General features: G+C 35.7%; 3 protein-coding genes across 3 annotated transcripts; all 3 read left to right on the forward strand.

Moving 5' to 3' along the window:
• Nucleotides 1–1,086: 1,086 nt before the first annotated feature.
• LOC147411815 (putative amino acid permease 7) lies at nt 1,087–9,111 on the forward strand. The gene is given in 8 exon segments (XM_086452737.1): nt 1,087–1,241; nt 1,404–1,640; nt 2,479–2,572; nt 6,500–6,714; nt 7,026–7,043; nt 7,046–7,158; nt 7,293–7,520; nt 8,554–9,111. Coding segments are annotated over 8 exon segments (1,377 nt in total). The 5' UTR covers nt 1,087–1,171; the 3' UTR covers nt 8,956–9,111.
• Nucleotides 4,213–6,493, forward strand: LOC147411816 (amino acid permease 5-like). Its single transcript, XM_086452757.1, has 3 exons — nt 4,213–5,749; nt 5,865–6,098; nt 6,182–6,493. Exons 1-3 carry the CDS (start codon nt 5,680–5,682, stop codon nt 6,307–6,309), a joined length of 432 nt encoding a protein of 143 aa, XP_086308883.1. The 5' UTR covers nt 4,213–5,679; the 3' UTR covers nt 6,310–6,493.
• A 1,637-nt stretch (nt 9,112–10,748) lies between the features above and the next one.
• On the forward strand, nt 10,749–12,115 carry MYB80 (myb domain protein 103). Its single transcript, XM_086452745.1, has 3 exons — nt 10,749–10,995; nt 11,094–11,223; nt 11,371–12,115. Exons 1-3 carry the CDS (start codon nt 10,863–10,865, stop codon nt 12,113–12,115), a joined length of 1,008 nt encoding a protein of 335 aa, XP_086308871.1. The 5' UTR covers nt 10,749–10,862.
• The last annotated feature ends 8 nt before the right edge of the window (nt 12,116–12,123 follow it).

Raw genomic sequence — 12,123 nt, forward strand, 5'->3', positions numbered from 1 at the left:
TTGAACCCTTTAGATCACTATAACGGAGGTAAATGCAATTATCAAAACATTAGGGACTCAAAATGAAATTATGCCAAACTATAGGAGGTGGTCAAAGTGTAATCTACCCCTCTTAATGTTTGTAGGTTGAATTTTTCAAGTTGAAGATGAGGGTAACAAATCCATCCTTTTTACTTTTCCAATAATCATACCTTATTATTGAAGTCCTTGAAATAAAAGAAAGGAAAATCATAAGTTTGAAGACAAAGGGTATAAACCTTTTCCCTAATGTTGAACGTGACTGGTTTTTGGGAGAAAATCAAAAGCGGTTTTCAAATAAAGGTTGAAGATGAGGGTATTTAGGTCATCTACTTCACTTTCTTAGAGAAAAGGCCTAGGTCAAGAAAGCCATGTCATCAATTTGAAAAGAAAAAAGGTATCTTTTATCTTATATTTAACCAAAACGTGGATGGGATGGGAATATGTAAACCACGCATTTTCATTAAAAATATTAAGAGTCCAATATGACTCGTCAAGTTGCATACTCAATCGACTTCCTGATGTGGACAAGATCGAGAACCATAGATCTGTGTCTTGGGATACAACTTTTTATGAGAAAATCCAATTGTGTATCCCGAGGCATGTAGATCCATCAATGAGTCGGTTGAGTATGCCACCTGTCAGTCAATTATCACCACTCAAATAATCAAATAATAATAATAATAATATACAAAGAAAGAAAGAGAAATCGTCTAAGCAATACTAGTTACAGCTAAAACAGTTGAATGTTGAATCTTCTAGGTATCTTTTGCAAGTTAGCCGGAGAACAGGTGCCTTGTCTCACCAGCATTGTACCACCAAAATATTCGTTAAACACGAAGAATATCTATGATCAAACTCAAAGCACTAGCCCAATTTTCAATCACCACCTGTAAATGATCCCTTTTAATTAGTTGACTTTATTTAATAGAGTGGTATGAATCAATAGACTGTGTATGATGTTATGGTAGCACCAACACAATTGTGATACACGTAACACGATAACATCTCTCAGGATGGGAGGTAAATTACTAGTCATGCCACGCCATATTATAAAACAAAGGCCTTGGTTTCATCGACCATAAAGCGCAAAAGAAAAAAAAAAAAAAAAAAACACACACACACACACACTCAATACAATCCTCAAACAGCCATGGGAGAAGGAGATGATCAAAAAGCTCCATTACTCACAACATCATCAGATGGGTACTCCAAGAGAACTGGTTAGTCTCAAATTTTCTTAATTATGTTTCTCCCTTAAAAATTTTCTACAATAAATTTTTTAGTCTAAAATATAGTTTTAGAAAATTAAGGCAAACCCAAGTATAATTTTGAGAAGAGATGAAACTTTGGTTAATGGGTTTTAATTTTAATTTTTTGTGAAGGAAATGTTTGGACTGCTGTTGCACATATAATAACAGCAGTTATAGGATCTGGGGTTCTATCTTTAGCATGGAGTACATCTCAGCTGGGTTGGATAGCAGGGCCTATGGCTATGGTTATATTTGCAGGAATCACAATTGTTTCTTCTTTCTTGCTCGCTGATTGCTATAGATCTCCTGATACTGAACATGGGTTCACCAGAAATCGTTCGTACAGGGAAGCTGTGAAGAAGAATTTAGGTGAGAATTAATGTTTGATTTCAATTACCATCATATAATAAAATCCTGGTAATACCCACATTGAAAAGCTTATTTGTGGACCACTGGATCAGATGATACTGGCGTTTGATGGTTGCTAATAAAAATATTATGAGTGCTGATTGTGTCACTCAATTATAGTCTTGGGGGCCCATTACTTTTGAGTGATTAAGAATATTAGGACTTTTTCAATATTGGCCCCACAATGAAGTAGTACCACGTAGGGATGCAACTTGATCCTGTTCAAATCGAGAATTGAACCAAACCAATAGCTTTGGGGTGGTTTGGTTTGGGATAAGTTGCGATTCGATTCCAGGTTACGAAAATGGATAAACGATCAATTAATTAAGACCAATAGTCTTACCTCAATTGTACAAAACCTGTGTTTTTTCCATCCCACAAAATTAAGTGAGGGTCATATCTTAAAAAATTTAATGAAAAAAGCTCTCCAAATATTAAGCGTGACTTAGGAAAATTAGCCCAACAAATGGATAGCAAATGTAGTTCCTCTCGAGCATATCAAATTGTTTATTAAGATCTTCAATCATCCAAGCAAACCTATCCCTCCCATGGCCTCCCACTATCTTTACTCATGACAACAACCTGACACGCTTCGACCTCCGATTGGGGGCGAAGTGCTTCTAGTGAAAGAGGGTAGTGAGAGAGAGTTAAGGTGGTTCTGTTTCCGGACTATGTGGCCTATTCAATAATGTGTCTTGTCTTAATAATTAAAAAGTATATAGTGTTTATCATGTAGGATGCCAAATGGGTCATTTTCATGTATAATTATTGGTGCAATGTTTGTGAGTGGTGAGTACAGGGAAGAAGAGTATATGGGTGTGTGGAGTGTTCCAACAAATAAGCTTGTACGGGACAGGGATTGCTTATACAGTTACATCTGCCATCAGCATGAGGTATGTTGATAACTTCACCTCAACTACCTCTAATTTTCTTTCGCTTCGAATCTTTGATGGATTTTAATTTAATTTATAAAATGTTATAGGTCTTTGCAATAACGGGTTTGTTTGGTTACTGCTTCAAAGTTTATTCTTCATATATTTTAATCGTTAGTAAGAGTGTTCACTTTGTTGTTTAACCTTAATTAAAACTCTTGTTCAAAGGTTCAATCTTTTCTAAATCCACTCCACTATTTAAAAAATATAGAATACCGACCATCCATAATTATTTAATAATTTAATAGATTGCATCCATATCTATAACTATAACTATATTTTTCCATGTCACCACTAAAAAAATATACATATTTTAACCTTTGTATTTAAAAAGTAAGGATCGCGAAATCTTAGGCTCAAGTCTCAACCATCAAATTAACGGCTGAGATGCTAAAAAGTTATCCCTAGATAAGTAATAGTTTACTGATCTCTAGGAAATCTGTGTTTGCCCTTTTATCTTAACCACCTGTTCGATTGAAGGATAGAAAAATTCTAAAAGTAGGATTTTGTTACCATCATTCAATGACATTTTTTGGTTGGTATAATTAAACAGTGTTTGTTCGAGATATCAATGGATCGGACCAGACCTGAATCCGATCCGAGAACTTTGGATCTGGATTCAAGATTTGGATTCTGATAAGGAATTGATTTAGGAACCTATTAGATTGGTTTTGGATTATATATTTTGGTTAAATAAATTAGATTTATTTACATTTTGTGTCATTATTTATCTACTTGAAAGCTAATGGGAGTATGGCTTTCTTCAAGGAAGTAATCATTATAAAAGCCCAAAAGTTTTACTGAATCGGATTTAGATCCTAAAATTAAGGTCCTATTTGGATAAAATGTAAAAGTAGAAGGTATTTTCTTTTTTTACTTTTTTGAAAAATTAGGATTTTTTATTATTTTAAAAGAAGTTTTTATCGTGGTGTCAATTGAGCCCATTGGCATGTTAGCAAGGCCCAGTCCACCCCAAAAAAAAAAAAAAAAAGGTTTAGAGTTCAGAGGGTATGGAAGTGTAAAGCTAGGCTTTGGTTTGGTGACAAACCGGGTTTGAGTCGGGGAGGGGGCAAATTGTGTAAATGTCACAATATCGTTTGAAATATCCTTTGACACATGAGATAAATCGGTCAGATTAACTCTCTTTAAAAGAAGAAACACATAAAAAGATATAAAACCTAACACGAAAGAAAAGGGTCTCATCTTTAAGGCTTAAAATAAGTCGATTTTGGGTCGAATATGTGTTTACTTATATTTATATCCGGATTTTTAATTTGAGTTAGAATTCGGATTCAAATCTTAATAATTTAAATCATATTCATTTTTTTTACTTTCATTAAATATATATCTAGATTCAATCCGATCGAATTAATTGATTAGAGTTAAATAATTTTAAATCATTATAAAATAATTTATTAAAAAAATATGATTTAAATGTGATTTAAATTCAAGATCTCTTCTATTTTGAAAATAAATTTTGTTTATAAATAATAAACTAAGTAAGCATAAAAATATAACATATAATATATAAAATAATATATCATTCAGATATAGAGATGAGTCCATATATGAACTGGGTCAATGGATATCAACCGATATCCAACCCATATTTAAATTTAAATATGCTTGAAAAAATTAAATCCACTAAAAATCAAATTTGGATTATTCGAATAAAATCCATATTTTAAGTCTTACATCTTTATCTCTTGAAGTGTTACAAGAGAACAAAAATGAAGATTCGGAGATGTGGACAATTGAAGTAAAAGAAAAAATTAAAATACAAAGAGAAATTAGTCAAATTTCATAAATATAATATTTTTTAATTGAAAGAGATTAATACCGTATCTTTGTTTTTATTTATTTTTTTAAAATTAGATTTTCTCTTTGTAAAATAAAAGTTTTTCAAGATTTTTTTAGATTTTGTAAGAGAGTCATGATACCCCACGTGGCAAACTCAATCGACTACCTGATGTTAAAGTTTGAAAATGGTAGATCTGCACTCCTCGGGATACTCAGTTCTCTCAAGATACATTTTTTTATAGGAAAAAGCAGCCGTGTATTCCCAGGAGTGCAGATCTTCGACTCCAAACTTGTCACATCAGATAGAGTTTGTCACGTGGGCAGTGAGATTAGCACGATTCTTTTGTTAAAAGTAAGATGAAACTTACGAAACTGAGATGAGTCGTCCGAGACGTGTTGACTCTTCAGAGACAACTCGGCCTCTTATGACCGAGACGAGACATCAAACCCAGACTTAAAACCTTGCAACAGAGTAATGGGAGAAGTACGAGATCCTATCCGAGAATGATTTCTTCTCTACCGTTGGATCTCCTCTCTCTATGCTTTGATTTCTTTCTCCCCTCCCTTCCCCTATTGGAGTTTTCTTCCTCGGGAGTTCCCTGAAATCCTGGAAAAGAAGAAAGATGATGAGAGAGAGACAAAAGTGTATAGAGAGAGAGAGAGAGAGAGTTGTAAGATGGACATCTATGTGCCATCCACACCTAGAAAAACAAGTGAGGACAAGGGAAGACAAAAATGTCAATTAATGGAATCTAACTTTTTATGAGAAAAGAATAGTTAGATGGCCCATAGGTTCCAAACATGAAGACAAATATTTCATGGTTTTTAGTCTTCTACCACTTTTTTTTTTTAAAGTATAGAGCACACACACCACCTCTTGTTGACTGCAAGCCCATGTTCCGTAAGGACAAGTAATCCAACCATATCCACCATAAATAAAATGATCCACATATCAAGATCTACTTTTATTGATTCTGAAGTCATCAATTAAGACTATCGACATTTGAATCTGAAAACACAGAAAACTTTAATAATCTCAGAAACCATCTTTAAGTTTTGTAATTATTACAAAGAAAATCAAACTGATATGTTATCAACAATGCCAATCGCATTTTCTTACGGATGAGATCTGGGGTTCCTATTATTTTCATAATGGAGTTAAATAAACCATATATTATACTAAACTTAGGTCCTTCAATTATTCTTTTTCGGCCCTTTATATTGGGTTCAGTTTGCAAATCACATTGCCTAGTTTGATTTTGGAAAAAATGGTGAACCAACACTCTCTTGAACTGGCTAATGGTTCTTGCGATGATGATGGGCCTCAGATAAGAACTGGTACAACCACCTCATAATTACTTCATAGATTCATTTGTTTGTTTTCTTTGTGAGTCAGTCCTGATCTTGGTGCCTTTGGGCAACAATTTTTTTTTTTTTTTTTAAATAAAATCAGGAACCTTATGGACATGTGTTGCTCATATAATTACCGCGGTTATTGGATCCGGGGTTCTTTCACTGGCATGGAGTACTGCACAGTTGGGTTGGATTGCAGGGCCTATTTCCATGCTTTGTTTTGCTATTGTTACATATGTTTCTGCTTTCCTCCTCTCGGATTGTTACAGATCTCCTAATTCTGTAACTGGAACAAGAAACTACACTTACATAGATGCTGTTAGAGTAAATTTAGGTACTAACCTTTAAGGATGAGTTCATCAAATCAGGTTGAGTTCTTTTAGAGTAGCTTTGTGATTTGGTTTAATGGTAGTTCAGGTAAAAAGCAGACATGGGTGTGTGGTTTGCTTCAATATCTGAGCATGTTTGGAACTGGTATTGCTTATGTAATCACTACTTCTATCAGTTTGAGGTACTTCTCTTCATTAAAGCCATGTTTTAACTAACATACATAAATAATACTTGGATCTCCTTCAGTTACATATGTTTAATATTACTATGTTGATGTGTCTCATTGAAATACTAAATTATTTCCCCCACAATCACATGATAATAAAATTGTATTTCTTTATGGGTCATCGCTTACTAGTTTCAGCTTCATTTGATTCCTTTTTTTCTTTTTTTTGATGAATGCAGAGCGATTCAGAGATCTAATTGTTTCCACAAAGAAGGGCATGAGGCTTCATGTGCATATGGAGATACCTTTTATATGCTGTTATTTGGAGCTGTTCAAATTGTTTTCTCTCAGATACCCAATTTTCATAGCATGGAATGGCTCTCAATTTTTGCAGCAATCATGTCCTTCTCCTACTCTTCCATTGGATTTTCACTTGGAATTGCCAATGTAATAGGTATTGTTCCCTTCTGGCTGTCTCATTGTTGAAATTGAGAGGATCTTGAAGAGTATTCCATGTTACTCAGAAACAGAAGAATCTAAATTGGTTTCAAAAACAAAATTAATAATATAATGTATATTTTGCTTAGGATGTTTTATGGGCAGATATTTTTTATGATAAAGCTCGAGTCCTCCTCAGCAGGCATTAATATTCTAATAACTATATAATAGGAGAGGTCTTGTGTCTTTGGTAAAAAATCAAACGAAATAAAATTTGACCTATCCAATGTGTAATGGTCATCGTTTTCTTGCCTTTTTTATTTGCAGAAAATGGATGGATTAAGGGGGCATTGCAGGAGTTCCCGCAGTTACATCATCTAAAAAATTATGGAATATCTGCCAAGCAATTGGAGACATAGCTTTTGCTTACCCATACTCAATAATTCTTTTAGAGATACAGGTGATTGGCCTTTTGTGCTTGATTAATGAAACAAGTTTTGAAACAGCCTTAGATGTTAGTCCTAGGATAGGGATTTTTATCATATTTATGAATAACTAAGCTGAACCATGAATCATAAACTTGTGAAAATGAAGGATACTCTAAAGTCCCCACCAGCGGAAAATCAAACCATGAAAAAGGCATCTATGACAGCAATCTTCATTACCACATTCTTCTACCTCTGCTGTGGAAGTTTTGGGTATGCAGCCTTTGGGAATGAGACACCAGGAAACCTCTTGACTGGGTTTGGATTCTATGATCCTTACTGGCTTATCGACTTAGCCAACGCTTGCATTGTTCTTCATCTAGTGGGAGGATATCAGGTACTACTTTTGTGATCCTCATCTGTCCATGTCAAGAAAATGATTTAATACTCAAAAGCAGAACATAATTGCCTATAATACCACATAGCTTCTGTCCACAGGATACCAATACTGAATATTTCATGGATACTTCAAAGATACAAATTTTTTGTTATGCAGTTAACGTCTAACAGATTTATTATCAATTTATTAGCAACATTGTATAAACTGTATATTGTAACAAATCTTACAGTAAAAACCATTTGTAATTACAAAGACGACAAGTTGGTAAGTTGGTTAAGTCTTGAGTTGTCATACCACAGACCTGGGATCAAAACCCTCACCTTCATCCCTATGACCTTTGTAATGTTGAATTTTATTGTATTTGGCACAGAATAATACTATGAAATGATACTTAGCCTAGTAAATAAAAACTAAATATTGGTACATGATAATATATATGATGGATACCGTAAATTAATCATCGATACATGGCAATCAAAATATACGACATATGCTCATATTCATATCCATTTGCAGGAAATGAAGAGTGGTACAATCATTTTTGAGTATCAGTATTTGAATGTGAGCATTGTACCTAGAATATACCACAGCTTTAATTATGACAATAGCTACTGGTACTAGTGGTATAGTGGTGGTAGGGTGTGAAAAACGAGGCAGCAAAGAGAACATAAAATCACACACAAACCACAATGATTTGCGTGGTTCGGCAGTGTGCCTAAGTCACAGATCAGATAAAACCCCTTAAGAAAATAGTACATAATTTCCCTTTCTTAAACCCTAAAAAATTTGGTCCGGGGGGAAGCTGCCACATGTACCCCGCTGCTCAGCATTCCCCCAACAGAATACAAGACATTTACACAACATAGGATTTGGATAGCAGTAGTAGTGCATAATTGTACAGTTCAACTTATTTGATGACATTTGGAACTCTAATTTTAAATTCATTCATTTTTTTTTTTTCAGTATCTTGTACTTTCTTGGGCTTGAGATTACTACAAATTTAAGTATCCTTTGTATTTTCTTCCTATAGGTATACAGTCAACCAGTATTTGCATTTGTGGAAGGATGGTTTACAGAGAACTTCCCCAACAGTGCATTTGTGAATAAATTTTACACCATCCAAGTCCCTTTCTTTCCTCCTTTTAGTCTGAACCTTCTCAGGCTGTGCTTTAGAACTGCCTATGTTTTATCGACGACAGGGATCGCAATGTTCTTCCCTTACTTCAACCAGGTCTTGGGAGTACTGGGTTCCTTAAATTTTTGGCCCTTGACTATATATTTCCCTGTTCAGATGTACTTAGTGCAGAGAAAGATAGAAGCTTGGACAAAAAGATGGATTGTTCTTCAGATATTTAGCCTTGGTTGCCTTCTTGTGTCCACCCTGGCCTTTGTTGGATCAGTTGAGGGACTTATAAGTGCTAAGTTGAGCTAAGAAGCTGTTGTTGTTGTTTTCATGAATAGAGTGATAGAAGGGTGGGTTGTGTTAATTTGTATATTTTAAAGAAGAAATATCAATTGCATGGGAACCTCATATTTGTAAATATGCTTTTAGAAAACAACTAAGTTATATTTCCTTGTCATGTACAAATCATTTGTTCATCATCAATATCATCTATGCCTTAATTACATCTGACATCAGGATCAGAAACATAAAATCCTTCTTCATTGTTCTAAGTTTATTGAGAAGTTAAGATAGCATTTGGAAACGGCGTTTGGAGTTGGAGTTCGCTTTTTGCACTTCGGGTTTAAAAGTACAGTTTGGTGTCCACTTGGCTTCCCACTTATGCAGACACTATGAATAGACATAAGCAAGAAGTTCCCAAGATAGCATTCTATTTTGGATGATAATACTTTTGTTTTGTTAATTATTGATCAAAATACCTCTAGAATACTTATAGGATATTAAATTAATGACTAAAAAGGTTAAAATTTTCAATATAATTTCCAAAATATCTAGAGAAGGCTATAAAAGAAGTCTAGAGAATGAATCTGTTTCCACAAAAAAAGAAACTTATTAAACACCGTCATGAACTCATGAATAATTTTGCAACCCCACTTTTACATTAGTATGTCCCACAGAGGTGCTTACATTTGCGGATGGCTTTCCCAAACTAGGCTTAATCTTCTGTGGAGGGGACACATGATAGAAGTTGATTGAGTCTGGCTTGAATTAAATTTTTTTTATTTTTTATTTGGCACTTTTTGTCTCTGATTATTTCTGTTGTTCGATTGTTTAACATCATCAACTCCAACAAAAATAATAAGATCATCTTAGAGACTCCACAACCTTGACCTGGCCCATTTACATAGTGGGTTTGAAATTGGATACAATACATACTCATCACCATCTAGTTCCAGCATCTAGCCCATCTAGGTGGTTACAACCTAGCTCATGAATTTTCTAAAGTCAGGTTAATGTTGGACTGGACCAGTTTGTGTTATGGTTGAGGAGAATAAACCAATCCAACTCAAAAAAAGCATATTAGTCTTACCTTAAGCTTTTACTAACAATCTAATGGGTACCCAACTTGGTTCATAAGAATTCTAGTGATTGTCCCAACTATAGTAAACGGACCCATCAAATATTAATCATAGGAGTTAACCATGCAACCATTAAAATGAAAATAAAAATAAAAAGCTTACAAAAGAAGTCCCTCTGCACCAGCTGCTTGTAGAATTATCACACATCTAAGAGGTGGGCCCAGGAAATGATGATTGGTGATTCGCCATCATAACATATTAATTTTGTCACTAAAAGATATAATAAAAGAAAAACATGAAGAATGACAGGAAATATGGGTATCATACACACGTGTGGCAACCTTAATTTTTGTAATCGTGGGAGCACAACAAAAGCTGCTGGTTTTGTGTGAGTGACCAAAGACACAAAAGCCACCCAACCTTCTTACAACTCTCAAGTAGAGTCAACGAGAGAGAGAGAGAGAGAGAGAGTTGACCGGGCGTCTTGAGGGTGAGCTACCGGCCCGTCCCTCACGCTCTCAACGGCGTTGAATTCTTTAATCAAATCATGCGTCTTCGATGGTCTCACTCTCTCCCATGCTCAATATGCATCCACGTGAACCTCTTTCTTTATTAAACACCACTTTAACCATTTCTTTCACTCACTCATCAACCATAAATACTCTCACAATACATTAAAGAAATAAAAGACAGAATTCTTTCTTTCTTTCTTTCTCTCAATATCTTCTCCTGTGTTCCTTTTCCCTTTTGTTTGCTTTTATCTAGGCGTGATATCTTATCTTCTTTATCTATCTATTTATCACGTCTGAATAGTAGCCTTATAAAACAATCTTGGGAAAAAAAAAAAAAAAATTGATTATGGGTCGAATCCCATGTTGTGAGAAGGACAATGTGAAGAGGGGACAGTGGACCCCTGAAGAAGACAACAAGCTCTCTTCCTACATTGCACAACATGGAACCCGTAACTGGCGCCTCATTCCTAAGAACGCCGGTATGCATGTCCATGGGTGCTCTACTTTTGTATCTCTTGATTAATTGATATGTTTTCATTACTATTCCAGCTTTGTGTTTTGCATTTTGGGTTATCAGGTTTGCAAAGATGTGGGAAGAGTTGTCGCCTCCGGTGGACAAATTATCTCCGTCCGGATCTCAAGCATGGCGAGTTCACAGAGTCAGAAGAGCAAACCATTGTCAAGCTTCACTCTGTTGTAGGAAATCGGTAAACCCTTATATCATCTTTGCTTAAATATAACTCCCTTTGTGGGTTTGAAAATATAAAATGGTTCAAGCTGCACACACATAACAATATTAGCTTCTTGTTGTTGATTTCTTTCTGCAAGCAATTCATGTTTATTCCATGTCACAGGTGGTCGTTGATTGCGGCACAACTTCCCGGTCGAACTGACAATGATGTCAAGAACCACTGGAACACAAAGTTGAAGAAGAAGCTATCAGGCATGGGAATTGATCCAGTGACCCATAAGCCCTTCTCCCACCTCATGGCTGAGATTGCCACCACCCTGGCTCCACCACAGGTGGCTCACCTCACTGAGGCCGCACTCGGCTGCTTCAAAGACGAGATGCTCCACCTACTCACTAAGAAGCGGATTGACTTTCAGATCCAACATTCCAGCGGAGGAGCACTCTCACATGATGCAGCCCCACTTCCTAACAGGAACCCTACGACAACCTACATTGCTGGGAAACCCAACGATGAGGATGACACAATACAAAAGATTAAGCTAAGCGTCTCAAGAGCCATGCAAGAACCTGACACACTACCATCTAATAAGCCTTGGGGTATGGTCACTGGAGAGACATCTGACAGCTTTGCTGGAGCTTACAACACATTTCTCCCAACGGTCTCCGGATTTCAGTATGGGCCATCGTCTTGTGTTGATGAAGGGGATGGCTCTCCATGGAATCAGAGCATGTGCACGGGAAGCACATGCACTGGCATGGACCAACAGGGAGGGTTGCATGGAAAAGGTGTGGATGAGGATGGAGAAGAGGCTGAGGGTGGAAAAGCCATTAGAAAAGGATCTGGCACATTCAATTCAGATTGTGTTTTGTGGGATTTATCCGATGATCTGATGAATCCTATCATTTAACGGAGGAA

Source organism: Akebia trifoliata, chromosome 1 (assembly GCF_017979445.1).
Source record: "Akebia trifoliata isolate Shusen 1 chromosome 1, ASM1797944v1, whole genome shotgun sequence".
NCBI classification, from domain to species: domain Eukaryota; kingdom Viridiplantae; phylum Streptophyta; class Magnoliopsida; order Ranunculales; family Lardizabalaceae; genus Akebia; species Akebia trifoliata.